Source organism: Bos javanicus, chromosome 14, assembly GCF_032452875.1.
Source record: "Bos javanicus breed banteng chromosome 14, ARS-OSU_banteng_1.0, whole genome shotgun sequence".
NCBI lineage: Eukaryota > Metazoa > Chordata > Mammalia > Artiodactyla > Bovidae > Bos > Bos javanicus.
The window spans coordinates 2844174-2863084 of NC_083881.1; the positions used below are offsets into that span (position 1 = coordinate 2844174).

Genomic DNA, 18911 nt, shown 5'->3' on the forward strand with positions numbered 1-18911 from the left:
GGGGTCGGAGATTTAACCTCCTCCAACATACATGTTTCCTGTCCTACAGAAACGGACGATTATGCCGAGATCATAGATGAAGAGGACACTTACACCATGCCCTCCAGTGAGTAGCTTTTGGTTTTGCTCCTGTTCAGATTTGACAGAGTTTTAAATATCTTGTGTTTAAATGTTTTAGATGTTTATTGTCCTTTTAATAGCTTATTGAGTTCATAGTAGAAATACTCTCTGCAGCCTTCCGTGCCCACTGCCAGGTCAGAAGCCTGAAACTCAAATATCTATCGTAAGTCAGTTCAGTTATGGGGATTTTGTAATCTTATGTTCTTGCTCTGTGATAATATATGACCTTTAATGATTAAAGCATTTCCTGTCTGTAGGAAATTAGTATTTAAACACACACACACATACAGTTCTTTGAATGCACACCTTTTAATGAATCACATTTCCCCTCTGAGGTTTCATTTCTTATTGCCCTTGACTAAGCAATTACAAAGAGCTTCCTGCGTCCAGTCCTTCCAGCTTGGGGTGGGAGGTGTGGGGAGAGCAGGATTCCTCGCCGCCCCTCGCCCCGCAGCAGCCCGGCAGTGTCACCCTCTGTTTCTCTGCCATGCGGCATGCTGGTGAGGAGAGCCTGGGAGCCCCAGCTCTCCAGGTGGGGTGTATATAGTCCCAGCTCTGGAAAATTTCAAGGGCGTGTCTCAATTAAAAAAAAAAGTTAACCCTACCTGTTAAAGAGGCCTGACTAGGAGTCCTCATTAAGCCTTCAAGGCCTAATAATTCAGCATCTAATATCCTGGTTTTAGTAAAGCTCTGTGTGTTTGTAAAATGTTTCAGGTGCTTTACCCTGTTATATAAATATTTTGAAAGTTGTTCTCAATAGATTTCCTACACATGTTGAGATATACCAAAATAGAGAGAAATAGCCCAGTCCAACTCAACCCTGTGGGTATCCTGAGGGGAAAAAGGTGGGGGTGGGGAGGCTGAACTTCTTTCTAAGGGCTCCTGGGTTGGTGATTTGAAACGGAGGCAAGAGTTGAGACTTAAATGGGTTTACTGTGACTCACGGTAGCAATTTGGAGAAATGTTTAAATTTTGGTTTCAAGGTTTGGTTAGCCACTTAGTCTTTTGTACATTCTTGCAGACTATCCAAATTTTTATTAGTATATTATTCATAGTTGAGTAGTAGATGTCCAACATGATAACTTTTATCTAAACCCCAGAAAAACGGGTTATGGTATAAGGAGTTTGTGGGATAGAAATGCAAAGCCTTGCGTATCGCATCGCGTTAGCTTGAGGATATTGTGTTGTCACTCGTGTTTGGTCCTCTTTTTTAACTCCTGTTAGTAGTCAAAATATTTGACGAAGTAAATATTGAAATGTACTCTCCAAGTTTGTTGTTGTTAACCTGATTGCTATTAGTTATTTCTAAGCAAGGTCTTCACTTTTTTTCTCTCTTAATTGCTATACAGAAAGCTATGGAATAGATGAAGGTAACAGGATTCCTTTAAAATAACTGCATTTGCTTGCAATTGCAACCCATGGAATGATACGGGATGTCTCAGTTTCCAGTTAACTTTTATTTTTAAACTTTTTCATTGGTTTACTCATGCTGTTAAATCAATGGAACTACCAGCTAAAGTGATTTTAAAGAGGAAAATGACCATCTAAAATTTGGGTTGAATTTTCCATGTGATTTCTAATTTGACAAATTAGAAGAAATCAAAATACCAAGCAGGTCATTGGATTAGAATCATCACCTAGGTCCCCAGTGGGTAGTTTCTTTCCATGTGCCTCCAAATAATTGGATTTGTATAAATCATGATAATTGATTACATTAATTTGAGGCTGATGCTGTCAAAAATATAAAATACTCGTAATCTATTATGTGATACATTCAACCTTGTTCCCAAATTTTCTGACTTAAAGCTGGTCCTAGAAGCTACCTCTTTAAACTCGTTTAGCTCTGTGAATAATATAGATAGGATTATAATGAAGTGGAACACTCTTAAACTTTTAAAAAACAAACTTATTCATGCCACAATTTTTTCCTTCCATGTCTACAGACTTTAGTTACTTGTGAAATAATTGCTTTAAATAACCATTTTTTAGACTTCATATATTAATACCTGAACTAATAGTATATATTAATCAAACATATATAAACTTAAAGTTGGAGCAATTATTTAGCAGACTATTGAATTAATCAACTGAATCAGACATTCAAAAATATGAAAAAAAAACCCTACCTTGTATAAAACTCATCATTTTGATAATTTAAGCAGTGCCGTAACAGTTACATAAATTCCTTTTAAAATACTCGTTTAAGAGAATTCCACTCTGTTTAAAGCATTTTCATAGAATGATGTGCCACCAGTGAAATTCTTACTCATCGATGGTGATGAAATGTGTCCCATGTTTTCTGCACTGGGAATGTTGCACTGAAGTGTCTTCTGGTGTGTGGATCGTGTTTTGCAGCCAGGGACTACGAGATTCAGAGAGAAAGAATAGAACTCGGCCGGTGCATCGGAGAGGGCCAGTTTGGAGACGTGCACCAGGGCACCTACACGAGCCCGGTAGGTCCTGTCGGGCGGCTCCCTGCCGTGCCTGCTCCGCCTCCTGCATGGCCTGCTCCTGTCTATCCTCATGAGGCCCTGCTTCTTCAGGGTATTTGCCATTGTCCTCTGCAAGGCTTATCATATACGTCAATTCACTTGCTATGTTCAGAAACCCAAACTGGCAAAATTAGCTCCTGAGAGCTGGGTCTGTCTTTTATTCGTTCTAATCTTTCATTCAGCCTCTGTCATCAGTAACAGTTCTATAGCCCTCTGCCCACATGCTGCCCCGAAATCTCAGGCTTAGCATCCATCTGAAGCCATGCATCTTTAGAGGGCAGTGCTTCTTTTGCATTTCTTTACTGTCTTAAGAAAGCACCATGTTCAATATTTGAGTGTGAATTGACAGGAGTGACTAATCTATGGTCTTACAAAAGTTTCTGTTGTTTTTCAGTTCTCTTGTAAAAATGGGCATTTTGTATCTTTTCTGAAATATATCAGTCAGCCTTAGGTTCACACAGAGGTAGAAGTCATGGTTCTGGTCCTAGAAGTTTGCCGTCTCAAATTCGGAGCAGCGTGGTGTGTCACTGGAGACTGTCAGAAGGCCCCAAGCTCAGGCGTTCAGCAGACAGACCTCTCCTCTGGGGGCCTGGCGACTGCTCCCTCCAGGGTGGTCCTGCCACATGGGCACACTTCCCTCAGGGTTGGAGAGGGACTGCGGTCCCCCGAGTCTGTGTTACAGTCTTGTGGCCATTTATGTCACTCTTGCTTGAGAGCATGTCCTAGAATCACAGTGTGCAGTTAGCATGAAATCTAAAACAAATTAATGCAATTGAGGGTACTTTTAAGATATGCAAAAAAAAAAAAAAGACACACCCTGGCCATGACTTGTAAGTGAGCCTTTCCATTTAAAAGAATAATATTCAAAGTGTTTGTTAATTCCACAAATATTTATTGAACACATACTATGAATCAGGTTGCTGTTCTAATGAGGTGGTTTTTTTTTTTTTTTTGAGGGTGGTGAACAGGGCACCTGAAATAAGAGAAATAGATGGTTCTGGAAGGGACCACCCAAAGCCAAGGATAGGATAAACACATACATTTCCAGTTAAAATCTTCCCTGGTGTTTTTTGAATTGATTTGCGTGAAGTGACCTCTTATTTCTTGCTTTTCTTTTGAACTTGGATGAGGAAGTTCAGCTTCTTTGGCTCCCAGGGTGACGTGTTTTCTAGGTTTCTCGCCACCCCCTGCACCTTGGCGTGTCGCCCCTCTCCCTGACCTCTCGGTGTGGAGGGGCTGGGGGGTGCCGTCTTCACACCCTTTTCTCCCTGTGGGGTTTGTCTAGCCTGTGCTTCCAACACTGTCTGAACTGTGGCTGCCTCCAGGACCCGTCCCTGCCCCACCCAGTGCTGACGCCCACTCCCCAGTGTGACTCGCTGTCCCAACCACATCTCAAGCCCGTCACATTCAGAGCTGGGCTTCTGGTCAGCTTCAGAGACCCCAGCTTGCCCTCTCCTGCCCAGCCTGGCATCCTCTCCCCCGTTACCCCCCAGCCCTCCACATCCACACCTCCCCTCACCTCCCTGGAGTGTTCCTTCCTGGCCAAGGTCAACAGGGCCCTCCTCTGCCCAGACCCTGCCCCGGGACGGGGAGCTCTCACTCAGGGTAGAAGCCACAGGGCCACCCCTGCCCCTCCAGCAGGTCTTTGCTCTTGTCCCCCCTCCGCTCTCTCTCCAGGAGCTTACCTTCTAACCTCTGCGACGTCTCAGCGTCTCGTTCATGGTGTCTGTCTGCATCCTCCGCTGGGACATCAGCTGGCGGTGCACAGGGTTGCCGGCCCTTGTTCCGGTGCAGCCTGAGCCCCTGCAGGAGTCCCGGAGGCACCATGGGTGAGGGGGGTGGGTGTTTGTGGGACATGAGTCACCTGCAGCATTTCACTTGCATGTCTGCTTTCTGGGGATTTTCTACAGGGGATTTTAAGTGTTCCTCCCACTGTTAAGATTTTATAGTTCTGATTCTGTCTGATCCAGAATCCACAGAGTTGCAGAATAAACTGCCTTTCCTAAACGTGCCCACTGATTAACACAGAGACCTCTTGTTCCATGTGTCCCCATCACAGGAGAATCCAGCTTTGGCAGTTGCAATTAAAACATGTAAAAACTGTACTTCGGACAGTGTGAGAGAGAAGTTCCTTCAAGAAGCCTGTAAGTTTCTAGACATTTCTGTGGGACTCCATTTTGACTTTCTGTCTGTGAAATCCAAACGGTCTCTGAAGAAGTAAGAAAAACAATGTTTTTTACTTTTATGAGGCAGCTACATTTATTCTGTTGCCATGCAGTTCATACCTGTATTTGTTGAGGCTCATGGGTACAGAGTTCTCCAGGGCAGCTGTCACATTTGGGGTGTGAAGGCAGATTGACTAACTGCCCCTTCATCCCCTGGCACTTTGTACCGTAACTATCTCCACTCTGGGCTTGGGCAGACGTAGTGATGCCCGCAGGTCCAGGAGTTGGATGGTGAGCAGGACAGACAGTCCCTGCAGGATGGAACCCGAGGATGAGTGGGGAGCAGGGCCCAGACCATCCTGAGGGCCCGCTGTAGAGTCAGGTCCTCTCCTGAGGACAGCCCTGTGGAAAGCAGGCCCTGGTCCTGCCTGTGTGCACCTGTTGGCTCCTTCCCGCCTGCCTCTGGCTGGGTCCTTCATCCTGCTTCCACTGGGCTTGTTCCTCCCGACCAGCAGAGTTGAAGGGTCTCTCGTTCAGAGGCTTTGTCACGGGAGCCTGGTCTTTCCCTTCCCAAGTGTCCATAATTAAATACACGATGCCTCTCTCTCCCTCTAGACTGTAAGTCCCAGTGGGGACAGGGACCGTGTTTGTTTTGCTCACGGCTCAGCCCCAGAGCCAACACAGGGCTTAACTCACAGAAGGTGGTTGTAGCTTTTGGTTGCATGAATGAATCTTGGTGTCTTTCATCACATGTACATGGAATTTCAATAAATATTTACCACCCAGCAGCCCAATAAGTGATAAGTCATGGAATAAACCAGATGGTCACTTCATCAGTCAAGTCAGAGCAAGTCCTGATCCTGTTCTTTGATCTTTGACTGGAGTATGAGACAGGGCCTGGCGATGACTTCCATCTCAACTAGTGTGCTTCTTTAGGGCGTCGAGGCTGAGAAAACATAGACTGTGTATCAGCCATCATTACCTAACAGCCTATGTGCTTTTCCTTTGGTGGTAAAGTGCATTATATATTTTCAAAATTGCACATTTTTAAAAATTGCTTACCTTTCTCTAAAATTTTTGCGAGTAGGTATTGTGATTTTTGTAAGACTTTGGAATCATTATTACAAAAATCAATTTTAGCATTTTGTAAGCAGTCAGGTCAAACTAACCTTGTTCTTTCTGAAAGGCTGTAATTTCAGAGAAACATGCTACAGGCAGTATACCTAAAATTCTGTAGGGCTTTGACAGGCTGTACATGTAAGTGTGGCAGCGTGGACTAGATCGGGTCATTAAACTCTTTCTATAAAGCACCACGTACCAAATATCCTGGGCTCTGCAGGCCAGGTGGTCCCTGTCGAGGCTGCTCAGCTCTGCCGTCAGAGTGTGGAAGAGCCACAAACAACTCAAAAAGGAGCGAGCAAGACTGTTGCAGTGACTCTGGTTTGTGGAAGCCAGCAGCCACCCTGGCCCGCGCTCCTGGCCCTGGGTGAGTCAGACTGCTGCGCCTGGCAGGCTTCAGTCCCGCGGATAGAGTTTCCTGGCGGCCGCCGTCTCCTCTTAGCCCTGCTCTGTGCAGTGTTCTTAATGATTACCCCGAGGAAATAGAAAAGCTTGTTAACTATATGTTAAGGGTAGCACAAAACTGAAAGAGATGGTAAGTCAATTGAAAATAAGAGTAAATGTGCCGGGTTCCTGAACGTCTGTCCCAGGCCATCACGCTGCACTGAAGTGATGAGCTGTGCTGACGAGGTGGCTGTCAGCAGTACATTGTGGGTTTTGCACCAGGTATTGATGTGTGTGGTGTTTTTTGTTTGTTTCTCTGGTTTAAACTAACAGGTCCTATTTTGGGGGTGTGTGGGAAAAATTGAGGGGAGAATACCTTAAGGGTTTGAGTTCTCTTAAGTGAGGGTGTGGTCAGTCTGCAAGAAGAGCCAGTGTGGTCCTTGGGTGCAATGGCAGGATATATATATCTATATCTATATATATATAGATATAGATATATAGATCTATATATATATAGATATACAGTCTTCCATATCTACAAGTTTTACATCCACAGATTCAACCAACTGTGGGTTGAAAATATTGAGAAGAATTCCAGAAAGTCCCAAAAGCAAAACCTGGCTGTGCTGTGCTCTGGCGCCTGTACACACGGTGTTTACGTTGCATTAGGTGTTACAGGAGGCACAGTGCATGGAGGCTGTGCACAGGCTACATGCAAATACTCCGCTGTTTTCAGAAGCGCTTGAGCGTCCTCAGATTTTGCTTCCCCTCCAGGGGTCCTGGGACCCATCCCCTGTGGATATGGAGGGTCAGCTGTGTGGTGTGCAGAGTGAAAGCAGAGAGGCCTGTCTTCCCCAGATGGAGCCGGCACTGAGCTGCAGTCCACACTGGGCTCCGTACTAGAGTGGGTATGACGAGACAGTTTCTCCTGCTCTGTTGCTCGTGTCCTTGCTTGGCAGCATAAAAGTCAACCCTGAATTGGTCCCCAAAGTTAAAAAAAAATTTTTTTTCATTTTAGTAGGCTGTGAAATCCAGGTGCTTTGGAGGGACCACTGCACTAGGTTGCCTGTCAGGTTGCTTCCAGGTTTGAGGTTCTATAGTTCTAGGAATGTTGTCCTGCGTCTCAGTCATTCTAGCGTGCTGTGCAGGTGACTTCCTTAACCTGATGTTAGAAATGTGTACATGCTTAAAAATAGGTCCCCACATCTCGGTATGTGTACCTGTGCAGGGCCCTCTTGGTCATCCTAGGCTCAGCAAAGCAGTCACACTCACGTGACGGCCACAGGCCACGTCTGGCGTCAGACTTTCTGAGAGGAGTTCAGGCCTGGAAGCCACATGCTGGCATTTCCCCACAGGGAAGTCCTTACAGTGGTCCAGGAACTGCTTACTTAGCCCTGATAGTGCTGGGAGGTGATGCGGCCACAGCGATGGATGCCAGAGCCTCTCGGGTCAAGGAGAAATCCTCTCAAAGCCACTGGCATGGACTCTGGGGCCCTGCAGGGGACGCCCAGCGGCACTCACACTGAGGAAAGCGCCTGCTGCCCCACCAGCAATTTACCAATCAGGTGGTTTTACCATGAAGGGTATTTCTTAGAAAATGAATCACACATTCCAGCTCGGTCAGCTTTCCAGAGGAAAACCTGGAAAGTTAGCCTCAGGTCAGATTTGTCCCTGGAAAAGAAGAGGAGGTTTTCTCAGCCAGTGAAAAGCATTGAGTCCTAACCACTGGACCCCCAGCGAACTCCCGTTAGCCCCGAGTCTTAGCTGAACTCGTCTTCAGGAAACTGAAAGATCTTCAAAACAATGACGGTGGACACCTGTTTCTCCCCAGTAACGATGCGTCAGTTTGACCACCCTCACATTGTGAAGCTGATCGGAGTCATCACAGAGAACCCGGTCTGGATCATCATGGAGCTGTGCACACTCGGAGAGGTACCCGCCCCCCACCTGCTGCGCCTGCACCTGCAAGGGAGTGCATGACATACACTCTCACAGTATATAAGAGTGTCTGTGTGTGTGCGTATACTAGTGCACACTCGGAGAGGTACCCGCCCCCATCTGCCGCGCCTGCACCCGCAGGAAAGTGGGTGACATACACTCTCACAGTATACACAGGAGAGTGTATGTGTGCGTATACGTAGTATAGTAGTATGGTGTAATAGTGTAGTCACTCAGTTGTGTCCGACTCTTTGTGACCCTGTGGACTATAGCCCACCAGGCTCCTGTGTCCATGGGATTCTCTAGGCAAGAATACTGGAGTAGATTGCCATTTCCTTCTCCAGGGGATCTTCCCGACCCAGGGGTCGAACCCAGGTCTCCCACATCACAGGCAGATGCTTTACCCTCTGAGCCACCAGGGAAGCCAAGGGTCTCCCCTGGTGGCTCAGACAGTAAAGCGTATGCCTTCGATGCGGGAGACCCGGCTTCGATTCCTGGGTCGGGAAGATCCCCTGGAGAAGGAAATGGCAATCCAGCACTCTTGCCTGGAAAATCCTGTGGATGGAGGAGCCTGATAGGCTACAGACCATGGGGTCGCAAAGAGTCAGACATGACTGAACGACTTCATTTTCACTTTCACTATAGTGGTATAGTGTCCTCATTAAGTTCCCAAGTAGTCCCCTAGCTCAGTGCAGGCAGCAGGGTCTTCCCACCCCAAAGCTTTGTCAGGACAGGAAGCAGCAGGTAACCAAGAGGTTCTCTTTATTCCCTCTCTCTTGCTGTTGCCTAAAGAACACACCCACTGATTTGAGTGTGAAAAAAACAATGTTAGTGGAGTTTGGGTAAATGAGTGCTGAATTTAGGTAAATCAGAACTATTGCTTCATCTTTGGGGGAATTCACTTTGCAGTGTCTTTCAGACCAACTAACGTGAGTCCCGGTTTCTTAAAACGTAGTAGAGCGTGAGCAGATGTCCTTATTTGACTTCCTCCAGGACGCAGACGCTCCTTGGTGTGTCACCACCCCCTGGACGCGGGGCCCCACCCAGGCCACTGAGTCACAGATGGGCGGGCCGGCTGGGCCCCACCCTCTGTCCGTCTCCAGGCTGCTCCCTGGGCCCTGCTTGGGGTAAACCTTCCAGATGTCTGCACGTGACGTTGGTGCTGAAATCTACTAGTTTAACCATCTAACACATTGTGCACATTACTTGTTTCTGGAAGGACACCAGGCAGTTTTGCTTTTAGTGAGAATCAGGGTTTTAGTTTCCGGGAATCAGAGATGGCCTGGGCCCGTCGTCCTCTCACGATGGTGTCGGCCCTGCCTTCTGGGAACAGGGCGCTGCTGGTGGCCCCCCTGATCTCCTCCCCAGCTCTGATGACAGCTCTGTGAGGCTCTAAGAAGAAACTGTGGCTAACATTAGATGGTCTAAAAGACACTGCAAAGTGAAGTCCCCCAAAGGTGAAACAGTGGTTCTGATTTACCTAAATTCAGCATTCATTTACCCAAACCTCTCTAACATTGCTTCTTTCACTCTCAAATCACTGGGCATGTTCTTTAGGCAACAGCAAGAGAGGGGAAAAAAATAACCACTTGGTCACCTGCCACTTCCAGTCCTGACAAAGCTTTCTGGTGAAGGAAATATCTTAAGGCCTCTAGGATTTCTCTTCTTCCTTTCCTACACCTTTCCAAATAAAATGGAGTGTTTACATAGTAAATTGTTTTGTTCACATTATTTTTCTGCTTTTGTTTTTGGAGAATTTGCTAATTCTTCTGGCTTAGATCATTAGTAATGCTAGAAGGAAATGGCAACCCACTCCAGTATTCTTGCCTGGAAAATCCCATGGACGGAGGAACCTGGTTGGCTACTGTCCATGGGGTCGCAAAGAGTCAGACACGACTGAGCGACTTCACTTCACTTCACTTTAGGTGTAGGGAGATTGTGTAGGATTGGAGTTCATCTCCCTTCTTTGCTATATTAGCATTTAGCCGAATTAGTCCTGTTGGTCATAGTATGGACCCGTAAGCCTAGTGCTTAAACACCTGTAAACACGTAACCATTTTACCCTTCTTCATCCAAGATTCCCTGGCGGCGAAGGGGGGACTTCTTGCCTCCCCTTTGTCCTCATACCCTTGTGCTCAGGTCGGCCTGGGGCGTGGGGTGTTCTGGGGAGGTGGGCTGACCGTGGTTGTGGAGGAGGCTTGTTTTGTAACTAGATTTTTTTTTTGTTCTCCGGCTCTCATTATCTGGTGGTATTTTATACCACAGCTTTATTCATTCCCTGGAACCATCTTTCTGTATTTTTCCAGAAATGTGTCTGTAATCATGAGGACTCTAATTTTTGCAATTGGATCTCAAATGAAGAATAAATTAGGCATGATTTCTGAGATGATGTGTCTCTTTCATTATGCCTGTTTTTTTGGGTTTTTTTTCTTTTCTTTTAGGATAGAATTGAAGGCATTCTCATAAAAACGCATTTGGACCTTTCCAGATCATTGTTGAATGTAGCTCTTCTGCTGTTGATTTTTAGTCTCTGACACTAATTATTTTTCTTGTTCCTTTTGGTCATTGTTGAAAAAGCTGCGGTCGTTTCTGCAAGTAAGGAAGTACAGTTTGGATCTAGCGTCTTTGATCCTATATGCCTATCAGCTTAGTACAGCCCTTGCGTATCTGGAGAGTAAAAGATTTGTACACAGGTGAGACCAGTCATGAAGCTGGTGAGCTGCCTCTGAGTGGGGGGGTGGGCGGAAGGAGGTTCTTATGGTGCCTGAGACCCTTTGCCCCTCTTGACTCCTACACAGACGGTGCTGAAAGTCCTGCTGTGTAGTGCCATGGCATGGGACTCATGGAGTTGAGGGGTTTTCCTCACATGGAGTTGGAAGCACATGACTGGTTCCTTCCACAAATACTGTTGACAGCCTCTATGTGGCACTGTGGACCTAAAACATATTGTCATGGAACTTTCTAGGACACCATAGCGTCATAAGTAACATCTGTTGGCCTTGTGCAGAATTTCTGTTCTTAATCTGGGTCTCTCATTTGAGTACAAGTGAAAGCCCTTACAGTTCATTTGCCTAGTATTTTTTGTTGGAAGTGTTCTGAAGATCATTTTAATTGTATTTAATGAGATTTGTTAGTAACAGTAGGGTTACACACCCTGCCCTGTACTGTCCATCAGTTATTGCAGTGGGCAGTGTGATTGTATGAAAAGTAGTAAGTGGTTTCATTATTTGAGAGTTTTCTTTGCCATTATTCAGGATACTAATCACCATATTATTGAGTGAGTAAATATCTGCCAAAAGGAATATATTTGAAGTAAAACAATAAAAGCATCTCTCTCTTTCAATGTATAATAAAGTTCCTGTTTGTATTATATATAAGCTGTCTTTCAGAGTACCTATGTGTCTTTATATAACATAGATCAATTTGTGGGGTTTTCCTCTCATATTAAAATTTATTGTTCCACATTCTTCCTTATCAGGGACATTGCTGCTCGGAACGTTCTGGTGTCCTCAAATGATTGCGTAAAATTAGGAGACTTTGGATTATCCCGATATATGGAAGATAGTACTTACTATAAAGGTAAGAAACCAGAGCGACAAGTAGGAAGTATGTTCAGTGATTTTTAGCTCTTAAAAAAAGTACCTTTTAATGTGCTCGGCTGAGCTTTGACGTAGGTGTGTAGTCAGGTCCGTGGAGCAACGACAGCCTTTTCGGTGAAGGCGCTAGAGCAATTGGTCATCCCTGGGCAAGAAACGGCCCGCAACCTACACTCACTCTCCATTAACTCAGACCCATAATAGACTAGTTACAAGACCTAAGACTGTGAGACTTTTAGGAAGAAAAATAGAGGCAAATATTTTGAATCTAGGGCCAGGCGAAGAGTCCCTGGATTTGACACCAAAAACATGCATAAAAGGGAAAAAATAATAACTTGTTCCTCATCAGAAGTTAAAACCTTTTGTTCTGCAAAAGACCTGGGCAGATGGATGGAAAGACCACCAGTTACAGAGTGGGAGGAGATGTTTGCTAACCACATCCCCAACAAAAGACTGTTACCTGGGCTACAGAAAGAACGCTCAAAACTCACAGGTGAAAAGGGAAAGAACACAGGTAGAAAAGGGGCAAAAGATATGAAGAGAGATTCCTCCGCAGGCTATTCAGGTGGCACAGGGCACGTTACCCCTGGGGAAGTGCAGAGTGAGCCACTGGGGGTGTTGGGCACACCTGTTGGGGCGTCCATGGTCATAGTAGTGGTAACATGGAATGCTGGCAGACATGGAGAAGGCAAGGCGAGTTACTTGTGAATTGTTTGTGAGGGTGTTAAATGTCAAATGATACACCCACTCTGGAAAAGAGTTTTGCAGATTCTTAAAAAACTGAACATGCACTCTCATTTGACCTAGAAAGAGACACCCAGCCATCTCACCCAGAGAAAGGAAAGCCCACATTTACACAAAACTGGTGTTTGTTCATTGCAGCTTTATCTCTAGTTGCTGACAGCTGGGATCAACTCAGATGTCCAGCCCCCGACCTTCTGCCTGGTAGACACAGCTCGCCACCTCCCAGTGGAGGGGTGGGCACCCTGGCTCAGTGAACACAGTTCCTCCCAGCCTTCCTACAGAGCTCCAATCTACTGACTCTAGAGACTTCCATCCTTTAGTTTTTGAGCTGAAATTTAGCTGATGTGATTTTTTTCTTTAATTTTGCCAATCTCAGAATCAGATTGACTTGGTTCTTCAAGTTATTATTAATTTTCATATTCTTAGTACTTGAGCTAAGGTTTGGACTGTTAAGTCTGTTGGCTGTGAGCTCTTGGCTGCATCCTGCCCTGCTCCCTGCCTCCCCACATCACCCAAGTGACTAGCATTGAAAGGAAGGGAAAAGTGGTTCTCCCAAAGACCCCATAGTGGAAATCTCAGGTGGCTCTAACTGTGAGGTCCCTAAGCAGATAACAGGGAGGTTTTACTTTCTCAAATTAATCTTCCAGCTTCCAAAGGAAAATTGCCTATTAAATGGATGGCTCCTGAGTCAATCAATTTTCGACGTTTTACCTCAGCTAGTGACGTGTGGATGTTTGGTGAGTATTTGAGAACTTCTGTGGTTAAAATTACAGTTCGTATGTTCTACGGAATAAACTTCGTGCTGTCTGGTCAGAGTCGGAAGTTGGTCTGCCCTTCCCTGCCCGACCCCCACCATCACACGCCGTCCTCACCCATCTAGCGCGGACCTCTTCCTCCCTCATGGGGTAAGCTCTTTGCTCCCTTCCCTCCTCTCTGCAGCCTTCTGTGTGGCGTTACTTTTACGTGAGTGATGTAAACGGTTGACCTGCCCGTCGGGTGACGTGATGGCCCCCAAATCCGGCGTGTCTGAAACTGACTGCCTTTCACCTCTCTCTGGAGTCTGACCTCCTTCCCAGCTTGTCTCAAGGCTTGAAAGCTTGTCCTTCGCGTCCTGTAGCGCTGCTGCTCCGATGTCCCCCCTGCCAGCCCCGGTGGTCCCTGCCGCCCCCCTCCTGCCCTCTGTGTCCCTGCAGAGCCCCCAGGCATGCGTGCGTGTGGCTGACGTTCATCCTGCAGCACTTCTTCCCTCTTCCCAGCCACATTTTTAAATGACTCACCTTTTTGGTGTGGATGATGCTCCGTCTCCGCCCTACTTTCCAGACACCTCATCCTGACATCCTTTCCTCCCATTGAAACTGGTTCTGACCTTCAGGGTCACCTGACTGTCCCCTTTCCACGTGTGCGGCAGGTGTGCCACCCCGACGTGGGCTCCCTTTCTCCGCTCTCCCTGCGCCTCCTCTCTCAGTCACAACACTCCCACGTCGATCCTGTGTGTGGTCCTCTGTGCGTATTTCCTCTGCTGGATTTCAGACAGCTTCCCAGGAGATGATCTGTTAAGTTTATGCACCTTCTTCTTCCTGTAAATAAAAACGACTTTATGTTTCTCAAGTATGTGTTCTCATTTTTTTCTTCTGCTTCCTTGCTGTTGCCTTTCAACAACCATTTAGTGCCTTAACCCATATTAGGTGAAAGAAGGGATTCAGTCAGGCAGGAGACGGTGCCCTGAGATTGGAGAAGGGGCTGCAGTCCAGTTGGCTTCAGATCTAAGACCTCACTGTCTGCTTTGCGACCCATGGAGCAGGTTGCTTAACGTCTCAAGGGAATTCCTCATTTCGGGGCCTGAGATGCCTATTTGTTTTTTGTTTTTCTTCACATTTCTGGAACTAGGATTTGTGATGCATCAGTGGCACCTCACAGTTGGTGTCACTCGGGGTGTTTATGTGGTTACTCGCATGCACGTGTGTAGACTTGGTTTTGTTCATATCAGTGCTACTTTCTTATCTGAATGAGTTTAAAAGAGCTCTTTGGTAAGAGTAAAATAATTCTAAGAGGTAACAAAGGATCGCATTATAATTTAGTTGGCAGCATATTCCCTCCTTTTCTGGTAATATAATAATGCATCTTAAAATCCATAGCATCTTAGATTTCATAAACAACAGTTTTTAAAAAGATGTAAGGTGTGAGGATTAAGGATGATGTAAATTTCAAAGAAGGGTTCCAGACACGCATTGAAGTCTCAAGAAATGATACCCGGTGTTGTCATTAGTAGTGATATTGTCATAATTACTGGTGAGAAAAAAAACAGAAGTAAGGCAGTTTTTTTGAGGGGGGCGGTCATACACTGTTCAAAATCCTTGGCTTTTGGCTAATTTCAGATCTAATTCACATTGACGTGAAGTTGTGCCTTCCTGTCTGAGGCACACACCAGCTTAGGTGCTGAAGATGCCGAAAGACAGTCACAGCCCCTCTGCCCCTGCCCTGGCAACAGGTGTACAGGCCACGCTTGTGGTGGGGCAGACGGGAGTTTCCAGGGTCAGGGGTGGCGGGCAGGGCGAGGAACTCACAAAGGCACCTGCAAGAGGAGAGCTGTGATGAAGATGATGAGCAGTGTTGAATCTAGAGAGTTCAGCACCAGCAGAAGCTCCAAGGGGCGTGTTCTCAGGCACATCTGCCTGGCCAGTGCGCCAAGTGATGGGGCCTTGAGAGGAATCTGAGAGTCTGAACGCGTTAAGACTTGAACTGTAGGGTTTTCTCTGTCAGGCCTCAGGTCAGCTGCTGTGGTTGTGAGCAGGTTGGACTAAAGTGGAGGGAAATCTAAAATGCATTCAGCCTCTTTAAATTGGTTCACTGAGGTATGCTGTGAAATACCACTGTAGCTGGGGGGCGGTGTGTCTTCTAGTGTAGATTTTTTTAGAGAGATAAACCTCTTACAAACCTCTTTTTTTTCTTGATAATACTGTTTCATCATTCCCATCCTACTAAACTAACGTTCCCGTTTCTGTTTGATAGCAGAGCTAACTGAACGCTGCTTTACTTGGCCCGTGTGCCAGCTCTGAAGTCACTCCTGAAACATGGGAACTGCCCTCCTCCTGCTAAGTTCACGGCTGTGTTTTTGCTCCTGCCCCACAGGTGTGTGTATGTGGGAAATCCTGATGCATGGCGTGAAGCCCTTTCAAGGCGTGAAGAACAATGACGTGATCGGGCGCATCGAGAACGGGGAGAGACTGCCCATGCCTCCCAACTGCCCTCCCACTCTCTACAGCCTCATGACCAAGTGCTGGGCGTACGACCCCAGCCGGCGGCCCCGCTTCACTGAGCTCAAGGCTCAGCTCAGGTAGGAGTGGGGTAGGGGGCCGGGCTGGGGCAGGGGTGGGGGCAGGCCTTGGCCGCCTCTCCCTGGCAGATCCTCTTCTCAGTACATCTTGGGCAAGCATGATTACGTTACTGATTTGTGTTTATTTACACCTCGTTAGTCTTAAGCACGTGTCTTAGAGTCTTTCTAAAGTTGAGAAGGTGATCAGATCTCCCTGGCCTGACTGCTCGGCACCGCTCCTGGGTCCTTCCTGACCTGGTCCCCGCTCAGCTCTTCATCTCTCTGCACACACTCCGCTTTCCGCTCTAGCCGCACCCCGCCCCTGACCGCCTGGACCTCCCGCATTGTTCTCTGCCTTTCTTTCCACCCCCTGCACCCCCATTGCCCCCGGGGTGCCCCTCTTCAGTCTTCACAGCCCAGCTCAGGTGTCGCCTCCCTAATCCCACCCACCCCCAAAAGAGACAGGCCCACCCGTGTGGTGTCCTCTCAGAGCTTGTGTTATCTACCGTAGCTCAGACGCCCACCTTGCCCGCTCCGGGGCTGCCTCCTGCGGCCCCTGCTCTGTGCCAGGCGCCGCTAGACCCAAGCCTACAGCAGCCCCGTCCCCGGGGGGAGCACACGGCGCTCCTCAGTGTGCTGAGTGTCCGGAGGGGCTGTGCAGAGCTGACCGTCCACTGGGCAGCCTTCGTGCAGCTTACGCATTCCTGTAGCCCCGAGGCAGAGCTTAGGACCAGTACCTCATCCGTGCTCAGGAAGCAGTTGTTGAATTAAGTCTAGATTGAGGCTTAATACTTGAGTCAGCAGGACACTTTAATATAACACATAAGCCAGCCAGCCAGTACCATGGGTTAATGTGCCAAATCACCTGCCTCCTATTTGGGGTACTCCCTGATCTTAGGTAAGTTTCTTTATTTGCTGTATTTCAGTCTTTTTTCATAAAACTCACTGAATGTCAGGGTGCAGAATCCCGGGCAGCTCCTGTAGCCTGCCCTCACCACCAGGGCTTGAACCCTCCAGCCTGGCTCAGTACAGGCGGCTCAACACAGAAAATGATTCCAGGAGGGGGCAGCAGGGCCTGGGTGCGAGGTGGAAGCCAGTTGTCCAGTCGGCAGCTGTTGTGCTGTGTCTCCTCGTTCTAGGCTAGGCTCTGTGGGGCCAGAGGGAGCATGCACAGTCCTGACCCCGGATCTTGAAGTCCGGCGGAGGCGGGGGCCGATGTCCTTGGCCGCACCGTGACTCCCGCGACGCCCACCACCCGCCCACCTCCGTCCTGCTGCAGGGCCTCTCTGTGATGGCCCCTCAGGTCTCTTGAGACAGCTTTCTCCAGGCTGAAAGTCTCCATACGGTTCAGCTATATGCACTGCCAGTGTTGGGGCCCACTTTGAAACATGCTGTATTTCATGATTTGCTCCTACATGTGTTTGGTTCCTTGTTGACCTTTCCTCAGAGTTTGACAGTTTCTGTCCCTGAACCTCTCCACTTTGATGCTGGACTCCGCGGCGCATCCTTCCCCGTCATTCAGGGTATCGACCAACTTCTCCTCATCCCCTGAGCCCCTTCTGGGTTCATTGTCTTAACCCCCTGTGGCTTTGCTCCCAGCTGCATCTGCCGTTGGCTTCTATTCTACCTTTTCTCACCGGCCCCAGGCCTGGGCTCCCCGCTGCAGGGCACTGTGTATCCTGGAGCACAGCTGCTGTGGCTTCTCCTGCCTGGCTCTTGCCCATGCCTTCTGTGGGTCATGGTGGGGCCTTTGTCTCCACCAGCATCGGGAAGCCATCAGTAATTCCCTGCCTGCCTGCGCACACCAGCTGACCAGCTAGGGAATCCTCACCTCCGTGTCTACAGACCTACTCCCCTCGCCCCGCACGCCTCACCCGTCAGTCTTACCCGAGCTCCCTGCTTAGGACAGCTTTCAGTGGGTTCCTGCCACCCCGTCAGGTAGAGGCTTCCAGAGTAGCAGTTGGGGCTCCTCGAGTCTCAGCCGGTGCCCTCCTGCCCTTTCTCACACCGGGGCCATGCTAACCCACGTCTCCGCCTGGAAGGCACCTGCCCGCACCTGCCGAGATGGGCCCTGGCATCCTCCTCGGCCTCCTCCCTGCTCTGCCTGCAGGCTGCCCGGAGTTCTGGCTGCTTCTGGCCATGCTCGCCCTGCGCAGCCCCAGGCGGCCGTGGCCCGGTCCAGCCAGCTGCCCCAACACTGGGCACCACGTGGCTGGGCCAGTGCTGGTCACTGGGCAGGAGGACCAGACACTTTTCCTGCCCTCGAGGAGCTCACAGTCTAGTACGTCTCATCCCCTACTAGACTGAAGCTCCTTGAGGACAGGGATCGTCATACTCACCTTGGTGTCGCCCAACCCCCAGGCCAGGCTCTGGGACCCAGTGAGGACCACACAGCCGCCGAGCCCATGCTCGGCACACAGCAGTGCTGACGTGGCCGGAGGATGGCATGAAGGTGGGGTAGCTCCCCAGAGCGTCCCGGGTGAGGGTTGAGGGCGAAGCGCAAGTATTTTATACGCACACACATGCACGTGTATAAAAACATCAGGTCTCAGTTTATAGATGTTTTCTTGTGAACAGGTAGCACAGGTCCTTGAGTATTAGTTTATCCTGTTTGTTTTGTATTAGTCAGAAATGAAACTTAACTTTGTATTTGGAACATGTGGAATATGGCTACCAAATAAGCCAAATAAAATACAACTTTGTAACATAATAGCTTGCCTGGATAGCTATATGTAACAATGAATCACAAAAAAATAGAATCTTGGTGACTTTTCTGAAAGTTTTATTATATGCAAGATTCAGAGAAAATAATAAATTTTGGGTAATGCTTATCCCAGGTCACTTAAAAATGTTCCCCAATCCCATTCTCCTTGTCTGCCGTAAGAGAAACACTGCAGACAGACTCGGGTTCTCGGGGGCTCCTCTCCTCTGGGAAAGGACTGCTGCTTGTTTTCACTGTGTCCTAAGTTAAGAACAGTGGCTCTCAGAGACTCTTGTTGGCAGAGGGGACCTACTGGGATGGCTCAGCTCTGACCGAAAG

The 18911-nt window shown here is 48.0% G+C and overlaps 1 protein-coding gene across 19 annotated transcripts in view; it reads left to right on the forward strand.

Moving 5' to 3' along the window:
- The window catches only part of PTK2 (protein tyrosine kinase 2), a 192754-nt gene that overhangs the window by 139850 nt on the left and 33993 nt on the right, over window positions 1-18911 (forward strand). For 14 of the 19 annotated variants that reach the window (XM_061438488.1, XM_061438469.1, XM_061438476.1 and 11 more), the window contains 9 exons: window positions 50-106; window positions 1470-1490; window positions 2476-2573; window positions 4672-4756; window positions 8112-8212; window positions 10796-10911; window positions 11697-11797; window positions 13206-13295; window positions 15688-15892. In XM_061438488.1, coding sequence (XP_061294472.1) covers window positions 50-106; window positions 1470-1490; window positions 2476-2573; window positions 4672-4756; window positions 8112-8212; window positions 10796-10911; window positions 11697-11797; window positions 13206-13295; window positions 15688-15892 — 874 coding nt within the window. The remainder of the gene's footprint in view (window positions 1-49; window positions 107-1469; window positions 1491-2475; window positions 2574-4671; window positions 4757-8111; window positions 8213-10795; window positions 10912-11696; window positions 11798-13205; window positions 13296-15687; window positions 15893-18911) is intronic. The other 5 variants (XM_061438470.1, XM_061438473.1, XM_061438475.1 and 2 more) reach the window with 1 other exon arrangement.